Source organism: Oreochromis niloticus, linkage group LG7 (genome assembly GCF_001858045.2).
Source record: "Oreochromis niloticus isolate F11D_XX linkage group LG7, O_niloticus_UMD_NMBU, whole genome shotgun sequence".
Taxonomy (NCBI): Eukaryota; Metazoa; Chordata; class Actinopteri; order Cichliformes; family Cichlidae; genus Oreochromis; species Oreochromis niloticus.
In genome coordinates this window covers 33,505,630-33,515,656 of record NC_031972.2, presented here as the reverse complement: position 1 = coordinate 33,515,656, position 10,027 = coordinate 33,505,630, and the positions used below count along the sequence as shown (strand labels likewise).

At 40.9% G+C, this 10,027-nt stretch overlaps 1 protein-coding gene across 1 annotated transcript; it reads left to right on the top strand.

The window, feature by feature from the left end:
- Nucleotides 1-3,776: 3,776 nt before the first annotated feature.
- Nucleotides 3,777-8,990, top strand: dnajc25 (DnaJ (Hsp40) homolog, subfamily C, member 25). Its single transcript, XM_003440181.4, has 5 exons — nucleotides 3,777-4,181; nucleotides 6,395-6,547; nucleotides 6,639-7,009; nucleotides 7,097-7,196; nucleotides 8,093-8,990. The coding sequence occupies exons 1-5, from the start codon at nucleotides 3,792-3,794 to the stop codon at nucleotides 8,213-8,215; spliced, it is 1,137 nt and encodes a 378-aa protein (XP_003440229.1). The 5' UTR covers nucleotides 3,777-3,791; the 3' UTR covers nucleotides 8,216-8,990.
- Nucleotides 8,991-10,027: the final 1,037 nt, after the last annotated feature.

Genomic DNA, 10,027 nt, shown 5'->3' with positions numbered 1-10,027 from the left:
TCAAACATCACTATCATCAGCTAGCTATAAAATAATAGAACATTATTAGCCAACTCTTTAAAATCTTTGTTATATTTGTCAGAAAGCAATGGTTGAAATTATGATTTTTTTACCTAATAAAAAATGTTGCATAAGCAGCTGATGAAACCAAATCGAACCTGATATTATGCAAAGCGAGAAAATAGAATATGCTTCTAAGTTAGTAAACTTTCTGTCCGGATTAGCCTCAGCCAACTGGAGTGTTCACTCTACAGTGTCTTAGGTGTTTGCCATTTCTTTCAACATTTCTTTTAACACAGTAGGTTAGTTTGATTGCGCTGACAATTTCAGAAACATATGTGGTAAAGATAGTGTTGCTAATGGCAGCGCCAAGTCATAGAGAGCAGATAATGCTTCCTGCTAATATTGAAATAACAACAATAGACAGTGGCTATCACTCACTCCTCACTAAACAGAACTTGAGTGGTGGGCAATTAATTTTCCCAAGGGGTTCCATGAGAAACTGGGATTGTTGGGACCAATATGCTGCACTCAGTTCCGCTCAGTATTAATTTTAAATGTTTAAATGTGGCATGGTTTTTCGTAACAAAGGTCAGGGTAGAATGGCCAAACTTTTGGAGCTGACCGTAACAAAACAACAACTTGTTACAACTGAGGTATCCACAAAAGCATCTCTGAAGCCACAATATGTCAAACGTTGAAGCAGATGGGTTACAGCAGCAGAAGACCAGACTGGGTGCCACTCCTGATAACTAAGAACAGGAAACTGCTACGATTCACACAGGCTCACAAAAATTTGACAATAGAGGTTTGGAAAAATGTTGCCTGGCCTGATGAGTCGCAATTTTTGCTGGAATGTTTGGATGTCAGGGTCATAGTAAATGCATGAAATCATGGATCCATTCATTTTACATATCAGTATTTGAAATAAATCACAGAACTGTTACAGTACTTACCATGGAGTGTGAGCTCAGGAAATCCGGTCTCTGTTGTTACCACAAACTGCCACACAAGGGCGCTCAAGTAGAACACAGATGCTTTACAAAGCATTTTTACAAAGTGATTTACACAAGACAAACAAATATGGAAGCCCGTTTCCACCACAAAAAAAAAGAAAAATATAAAGTTTCGAGTTAAAAACTCAAGTTAGCTCTGCCAATCAGTAATCTACATGGAATGCACTCAAAACCGGATCGCAACAAATTGGCGCTTTCAAGGGTAACAAGGAAATAATGCCATTCACGTAGATTACTGACTGGCAGCGCTAACTCGAAATTTCGAGTTAATAACTCAAAATTTTGAGAAAAGTAATTCAAAATTTCAAGTTACTTTTCTTGAAATTTCAAGTTAATAAGTTGAAATTTCGAGAAAATAAGTCAAAATTTCGAGAAAATAACTCGAAATTTTGAATTATGCATACTTTTTTTTTTTTTTAGTGGCGGAAACGGGCTTCCATACTTCCATACTAGCAGATCATGAAAATCATATAAAAGATTAAAACAGCAGAAGCTAATGTTTATCATCATTTTTAAAGGAGATAAAAAATGAATAAAATAAGAGGGGAAAACTGGGAAATCTTTAAAAGAGTTTATATCTGGGTGACGCTTTGTCTGAACCGCTTCACTGCAACTGTTAAATCAACCACCAGAGGGCGACGGAAAGCCTGTCGCTGGATGCCGCGTCATCGTTCATTCTCAATTCAAAGATTATTCATGTTAGAAAGACGGATCACTCCGAAAATATATTTCATTATTTTTCAACTTTCTCATTATAGATTTTGTCGTTTGAAAACTATAATTGCAATAAATTATTTCCTATAAATATTTAAATTTAATGTTTGACCCAAATGTTGAACACATCTGCATTTTTCTGTGGGAAACAGTCTTGGAATATCTGAGTAACTGGAATAAAGGACGTGATCTTTATCACAGGTAAGTGGGGAATTTTCACTCATCATGGCCGGCGTCAACAGAGGCAGCCAAACACCAATTCTATGTGAGTGGAACATAATTAACTACAGAAACAAGAGCAATGCACCAGTGATATCACACTGATTAAGAGACGGTAGTATGGACTACTGTAGAAAAAAAAATCACAGAAAGAAGAAGTAGTAAACTACTTCTTCTTTTTTTTTCTGATCCATCAAACCTTTCACCAGAATTTTCCCAGAAATGTCTCGTCAAAGCCACCATGCTTTTGATGAGATTTTAGGCCAAAATTACATGTATTATTTATTTATTTGCAGTGTTGGGGAGTAACGGAATACATGTACCGCCGTTACGTATTCAGAATACAAAATATGAGTAACTGTATTCCGTTACAGTTACCGTTTAAAAAGGTGGTATTCAGAATACAGTTACTTTGTTGAAATAAATGGATTACACGGCGGTACTTCCCTGTTTCATATTGTCGCGGGTCAGGACTGTTTGGGTTTGTTTGACAGCTACGTTCTGTTGTTCCAGGCGGCAGCGTTACGGTTGCCATGGTTACAGGGTGACGCGCTCTCTCTCTGCGTGTTTCCTGGGTGAGAGAGCGCTTTTTTGTTGTTGTTGTTGTTGTGCTAAGCTAAAAGGCAGAATGCTACAGGCATAGCTCTAAAGCATGTAGCCTGATGGGCAGTGTAGTCCGTGCTGCAGGGAGAATGGACTACCATACACGTTGTGTCTGTGAGCGAGGGAGGGAGAGAAAGGAAAAGTCCGAGCTGTCACGGAGCAAAAACGGGAGCTGGAAGCATGTAAATATAATAATAACCACAGCAGCCAAGAAGAGTGCCTGAGGAGCCCATTTGTAAGTAAACTATTAAGACTCAACTGTACACTGTGTTCGTGTTTTCCTCCGGAAAAAATAAGTTCCGTTGGAGCAGCCTTTCAACGCCTCTCTCTGTCTCTGGCAAGCAAAGTGACCCAGACAACAAAGTAAAGCTAGTTTTCGGCTACCAGCCCAACACGGAACCCACCGTATTAGCCAGAGGTCCCTTTACTACGGTTCGGAGCCGCGGACCTTCAGTAACAGTAATAAATCACAGCAATAGGACATTCATGTAGTTGTAAACAGCATGATAATATATTAAGTATTCCAAAGTATTCAGAATACGTTACTCTCATTGAGTAACGTAACGGAATACGTTACAGAATACATTTTGGGGCATGTATTCAGTATTCTGTAGTGGAATACATTTTAAAAGTAACCTTCCCAACACTGTTTATTTGTGCTAAATCTGACTGCAAAGTGGGCTATGATTTGGTTATGCCAGCCACTGTAGATCTGAAACATTTTATGGTGAGCTGCACTTCAGGGGCTGAAAAAAATATCTGTATCCTGCAGTATCCTGTATCCTGCAGTTTTATCAGTTATAAAAACAATAAAAGGGGATTCCACATGAAATAAAGATACACATCATCCACACAAGAGCGTCAACAAATTCATCTTTGGATAATTGTTTCAACAAATAATAATTTCACTGTAGTTTCACTCAATATTTTCACCTGGAAGTCCATGACGTACCAGCAGCAGTTGACAGTCCCAGAACCATTAAACTATGAGGTTTATGAAGATGACAAAGTGTTGTAGCTACTTAACAAAAAAGAAAAAATAGTATTTCATATATTTGTGCATTTTAATTTAGAGAACTGGAACATTATAGAGCTGGAACCGAAAAATAAAACCAATAAAAAAATAAAAATTAAAAATAAAAATAAAAACTTGAATGAACTAATCATAGAAATGAAGGAGGTTTCATCTTTCTACCAAACGATCTTTGATTCGTCATCCTTCCGCTCCGGCTCGTTTTGATGTCGTCAGCAGTGAGCGACGGGACAGCAGGCAGGCAGACGGCAGAGATGGCTGCTCCCGGGGAGCGGAGAGGTGGCGGACGGAGCTCCGGCTGTCCGCGGGCGGTGAAGTCGTGGTGGCGGCTCGCGGTGCTCCTCCTCTCCGTGTCCTCCCTGCCGGCGGTCTCGGCGCTGGTGGAGGGTCTGTACTGTGGAAAGGAGGTGTGCTACGACGTGCTCGGCGTCACTCGGGAGGCCTCCAAGTCGGATATCGCCCGAGCTTACCGGCAGCTGGCCCGGCGGTACCACCCGGACCGGTTCAGGCCGGGGGAGCCGGGCTCGGAGGGGGACACCCAGGAGTTTGCACACAACAAGTTCCTACTCATCGCGACCGCATACGAGACGTTGAAGGTTCGTCCGAGAGTGTGGGAAGTTTGAAAGCTTTACAGTGTTTTTCTTTAATTTTCTCATAAAAGTTTCATTTATTGTAATATCCACCTGGGAACTATTTGTGCCATCATGTCTATTTGATCCAATCTTGTATTACCTCAAATTGTGCTGCAGGTTTAATTCCTCACTGCTCTGATAGTCCTAAAATAGACATGAACTCAGCTTATGCTACCGATCCTGTAATATATCCTCTGATATTTGACCATCTTAAAAGCGCCCTACTATTTTTAAGTTATTTTTATTTCCATATTTGTAACCTTGAACTTTTCTAGAGTAACTTTGCATGATTCATAGTCCAAAAATGGGGCCTTTATGCTGGTCAGTTAATCCTGTAAGCAAAGAGCTGTCTCTTTAAGGCCATTTGTCCAAAAAGCTAACTTTCCTCTGATTGGCCAGCTTCCAGAAGTCTGCAGAGGGGTAGAGACTTGTGCTTTAGAGTTGGGATAGAGTTGATATTCAAACCTATAAACAGAAGTTTTCCTCTTAAACATTTCCTTTTAAACCCAGTACAAAAAGATTTTTAAACAAAATAAATCTTTAAAGCATGACAGGAGAAAAAGTAATAACGTGGTAAAAAGCTTCAGACAGCGGAGCAAGGAGCACAAACAAATTAAACACATGCAAGCACTGATATTTTCTGATAACAGATTTTATAAAAACTGGGCTTTCCAGAGGTCATCTCTTCGAATATTTTGAGTGTCAGACTCTTTATTTCTTGAATTTTTGTGCAGCAGTTTGTACAGATTTCTGCATCCATGAACGAATTTGTGAAAAATATCTTTTTTAGTTAAAGGAAAACACAAAAATTAGGCACCACTTGTCAAATTTAAGAAAAGCAGAAGTATAATGCGGCATTCTGTCATTTTCACATGAATGAGTCACATGAACATGAATATTCTTTACTTTTCTCATTAAATATTATCAGAGCCGACACACACATAAACATGATGTATTTCATAGCTGATTTACACCCATGTTCAAAACTTTTAAAAGTTGTCGCACATACGTGTATTTTTAGGACTCATGTTCATCTTGACTTTGTTATTAATAAGTCGTGAGCTGAAAGACCTGACATTTCTTCATCCGGCTGTTCATTTTATTGTTGGTTACTATAGAGATAAAGTACGTAATCTTAAATTCAATACCTTTGTCATTTACATTCAACCAGAGTCTAGAGTTGCAGGTAAAGTTTAATAAGCATAATCATCAATTGCATAAAGTTCAGTAAAAAAAAGAAAAGAGTAAAATAAAATGTATTGAACAGTTCAAAATTATTTCTGTAATTGACCTCAGTGCTGCTTTGAACAAAAAATGTAATTCTTTAAGAACTAATCATTTGTTCCACGTTATACTCTATCCACTGGCGTATGCTGTATTGCCAAAAGTCACGCATCCGAATCATTGAATTCAAGTGTTCCAGTCGCTGCTATGTCAGTGGATGTTGAGGCGGACAGTTCACAGAGATCAACAACTTACTGTAGCATCAAACGCTGCAGACCTTCAAACTTCATGTGGTCTTCAGATTAACTCATGAACAGCGTGTAGAGAACTTCATGGAATGGGTTTCCATGGCTGAGCAGCCTCATCCAAGCCTTACATCACCCAGTTTGATGCAAACCGTCGGATGCAAGTGAAAGGAACCCTCAGTGCTTCAGCGCAGACTTCGCAGCGCAGACTTCGCAGCGCAGTGCATAAAGCGAGGTTGATGTGGAAGAACTTGACTGCCCTGCGCAGAGTCCGGACCTCCACCTGACAAAACACTTTGGTGATGAATTGATTGTTACAGTAAATTTTTCAGTGCAGGAGAACTGGCTGATAAAGAGTTAGAAAGACGGGTGGTGTAGCTTTATTTTATTCCAAAGTAATACATTTACTGTCCAGCAATCTGTCAGATTATAAAATTATAAAAGTGGTCACATTAAATGTAATAAATACAGTGATAACTAACCAACTTCTGCCAGTTAATGTGCTCTATGCTTTATATTGACTGACAGAGAAAATGCAGTGCAGCATGAGAAGAGTAGGATGAGTGGAAACCAGCATTTGACCCAGAGTTTGTTAGCTCTCCTAAGACAGAAAACCAGTGTTTCCCTCATTCAGGATTAACAAACTCAGTTTTCATAGATGTTTTAATTATTGGAGGAATTAAAACCTACTGCTCTTTGTGTGTGCAGGATGAGGACACGCGGCGGGACTACGACTACATGCTGGACCACCCCGAGGAGTACTACCAGCACTACTATGCCTACTACCGCCGACGGCTCGCTCCCAAAGTGGACGTCCGGGTTGTCGTCCTGGTCACCATTTGTGCCATCTCCATCTTCCAGGTAAGACCGCATACTGAGTAAGCCAGGTGATATTCAGGGTTTGCTGAACATCACCTGACTTATTTACAAAACCGTTCTCATCTCTCTGCAGTACTACAGCTGGCACAGCAGCTACAACGAGGCCATCAACTACCTGATGACCGTTCCCAAGTACCGCATCCAGGCCACAGAAATCGCCAAGCAGCAAGGCCTCCTCAACCGCACCAAGGAAAAAGGCAAGAACCGACGCTCCAAGGAGGAGATCCGGGAGCAGGAGGAGGAGGTGATCCGCGATATCATCAAAAACAAGATAGACATCAAAGGGGGTTACCAGAAGCCCAACCTGTCGGACATCCTGCTGTGTCAGATCGTGCTCTTCCCGTACTACCTGACCAACTACGTGGCGTGGTACGTCTCCTGGGTGTACCGCTTCACCATCTGCAGAGAGGAGTATGGAGTTGAGGAGAAGCTCTACATCATCAGGTCAGCTCAGGCTTAAGCTACAATATGAATGCCAGGATGAATGACATGAAACATGTTTAGAAGTTTCTCACCTTGCTTTATCCTCAGGAGGTACATGAAGCTGTCCCAGACTCAGTTTGACCGCCTGGAGGAAAGCACCAAGCAGACCTTCCTGGACAAACAGCTCTGGATCAAAGAAAACTTCGAGGTTGGTCGCGGTCAATTCTTTCTTTTGCTTCTTCCCTCCTAAAGCCTCCTCCTTGGATCCTCCTGGTGCGTTTTTAGTTTCTTCTTCCTTACTTAATTTATGAATAAAAGCTAATCAGCTCCATCCTTTAAAGGCAGCTGGTGTTAGTTTGACCGCAGGTCTTTCAGATGTTGCAGACTTGCAGCTGGTGATGATGGACCTTGTCCTTCTCTGCAGCCTCAGGGAGCTCTGCATAGCAGTTCCAGGTCTCCACCTGCTGCAGGTGGAGTTAAGACTACAGTCAGTAGCTGCAGTCTAAGACAGTGGTGCTCTATATCCATCAAACTGTGAGATGAAAGATTAGAAACAGTTTAATGATATCAGGGAATCACCTAACAGAAAGGAATGGAACTAGCCAGACTGAACCTTCAAAATAAAGGCCATTGCATACCGGTGGTAGGCCGGATTAGTTTATTCAGATCGCTGCAAATTCATCCAGTAAAATTATGTTGTCTGCGTGAGCGTCTTTTACGTGTCTGATGTGTAAATGCCTTAAGAGTGTGGCAGCTTTCCAGAAGTCAGTCATGTTGTTGTTGTGTAGTCAGCATCTTTCAGCAGTTACTCCTGACCAGTCAGAAACAAACCTACCTGTAGCTCCTACTTCCAGCTTCACCTCTTTTGTCCGTGCAGAATCAGAAAAGTTCTTAGACCCAATAGCTGTGATGGGGAAGAGCTTTGGTACAGGCTTATGGTTTCAGATACTGCATCCTCTGTCAATATATTAGCCCTTCGAGGATCCTGCTGGGACATTTTGTGCCATTACGTTTTTTATTTCCATCCTATTTTTGCTGTGCTAAATTATTTAGCTAATACTTGTTCATTTCCTTACATTAGCTTAAAATGTCTTTGTCTTTCAGGTGTACAGAAAAGAGCAGGAGGAGGAGATGAAGGTGAAGATGGCAACCGACACGAGGATGAAGCGGTACCGCCGCTGGATGAAGAACGAGGGGCCGGGCCGGCTGACCTTCATCGACGACTGACCGGCACAGAAAGCATCCTTGATGACAGACACGCCTGCCTCAGTGCCAACACACACAGAGGGACGCCGCGCTGTGTGAGAAACGTACCTGTACAGAAAGATTATATAGCAGAGATATTTTCATAGCATTCTGGCCTGTTACAGGACGACGGAGGGAATAAACTGTGAGCTGAAGCTTGAGATTTTCAGTAATTTTTTTATATCATGGCAATTTTTTTGTTTTCCAAACCAAGTAGAGGGAAGTTTAATAATGATTCAGTAATTTTTTTTATTAGTATTTTTGGTTTTCTCCTGCTGGTAAAAACACATTGACTGACTTTTGGAGCCTGAGGTGTTATTAAGTGATTTTCTGTTGGATGAATAACCAGGCTGCTGCTGGTTATTATACCAAAGTGTCCTTTGGTAAGACAGTGACGGTTAGAAACATCAATCAGAAGATGTTTAAAGCGCATGAGAAACAGCTTCAGCGCATTATTTCTTCCAGGGCTTTTCTGTCTCTGATGTGCTGCTGAAGCTTTTTTTATCTGAAGAAAATGAGACGTGGTGTTTTGGTATACATTTGTGTAAATGGAAACCAAAGTCACAGCTGCGATTTCACAACAGCTGATCTTTATCACCCGCTGACTCTTTTTATCATCATTGCTCTCCTCAGAAGTTCAGGTGGCTGCTTACTGTTTACTGCATTTCAGAGGTTGATTTTACTCTGTGTTATTTATTGTTTCCACGTTTCGTTTTTTTTCAGTGGCAAAGCGAAATTAAAGTCACTCTGAAATTAACCCGCCCTGTGGTTTTTGGTGTATGAACAAAAGTTTTCTCTGCTCAGCATTCCATAAGCAAACAAGGACTTTATAAATTGTGTATTTTAAGAGAGCTAATCAAACACTGCAAGGAGAATGCTTAAAATGTTCATGCTATATTTACATACATCTCTACTCTATTTGACTCATGAGTTAAAGAGTGTCTAGTTATTATAAGTAATTTGTGGTTAATGTAGTTTCATGCTGACTTCCTTTCTTTTACAAACTTCTAACGGAAACACTTGTTTCCTCTTTCACATGTCAGAGGGGTGGGGCTTTAAACCCTCAAGTCTGAAGCAGCTGCTGTTTAATAGAAGTACCAGAACTGCAGTTCCTCTAGTGTCCACTGGAGGCTGTCTCCAAAAGTAAATGAGTCCACAGTTAAAATAAACATGTTTACAACCTGATACTAAAAAACTGTTCTGAAATCAATTTCTGCCTTGAAAACAACAGCATGATTGGTTGGATATATAGTACCAATTAGAACTGCCACCGCACACCAAGGAGGAGTCCTGATTCAAACCTCAGCTGCTCAGCTACTTGTTAACCCAGATATAATTATAAATCAATTACATGGCATCAACTCAATGCATGTAGGCATTCGGTCATGGTGAAGACAAGGTGCTGAAGTTCAAATCGAGCATCAGAGTGATGAAGAGAGGTGATTTACCTGACTTGCATCTTTGTTGGTGTCACACAGGCTGTCTGAATTTATCAGAAGCTGCTGACCTGCTGGAATTTTCCCCAAAAAACATCTCCAAGTTTTACAGAGAACGGTCAGAAAATATCCAGTGGACGACAGTAGAAAATGTCTTCTTGATACCAGAGACCAGAAGACAATGGCAACTCAAACAACCACTCGTTACAACCAAGGTATGCAGAAGAGCATCTCTGGACTACAGCAGCAGAAGACCACACTGGGTGCCACTCCTGTCACCTAAGAACAGGAAACTTTGGCAAAAAAAACTTGAAAACATTGATCCATCCTGCCTTGTATCAACAGTTCAGGCTGATGT

Bases quoted from the DNA above. Each gene is read 5' to 3' on its own strand.
- dnajc25 (XM_003440181.4), top strand. From the start codon at position 3,792: ATGTCGTCAGCAGTGAGCGACGGGACAGCAGGCAGGCAGACGGCAGAG. The intron at 6,548-6,638 runs GTAAGACCGCAT...ATCTCTCTGCAG, and splicing joins GTGCCATCTCCATCTTCCAG to TACTACAGCTGGCACAGCAG. The intron at 7,010-7,096 runs GTCAGCTCAGGC...CTTTATCCTCAG, and splicing joins GAGAAGCTCTACATCATCAG to GAGGTACATGAAGCTGTCCC.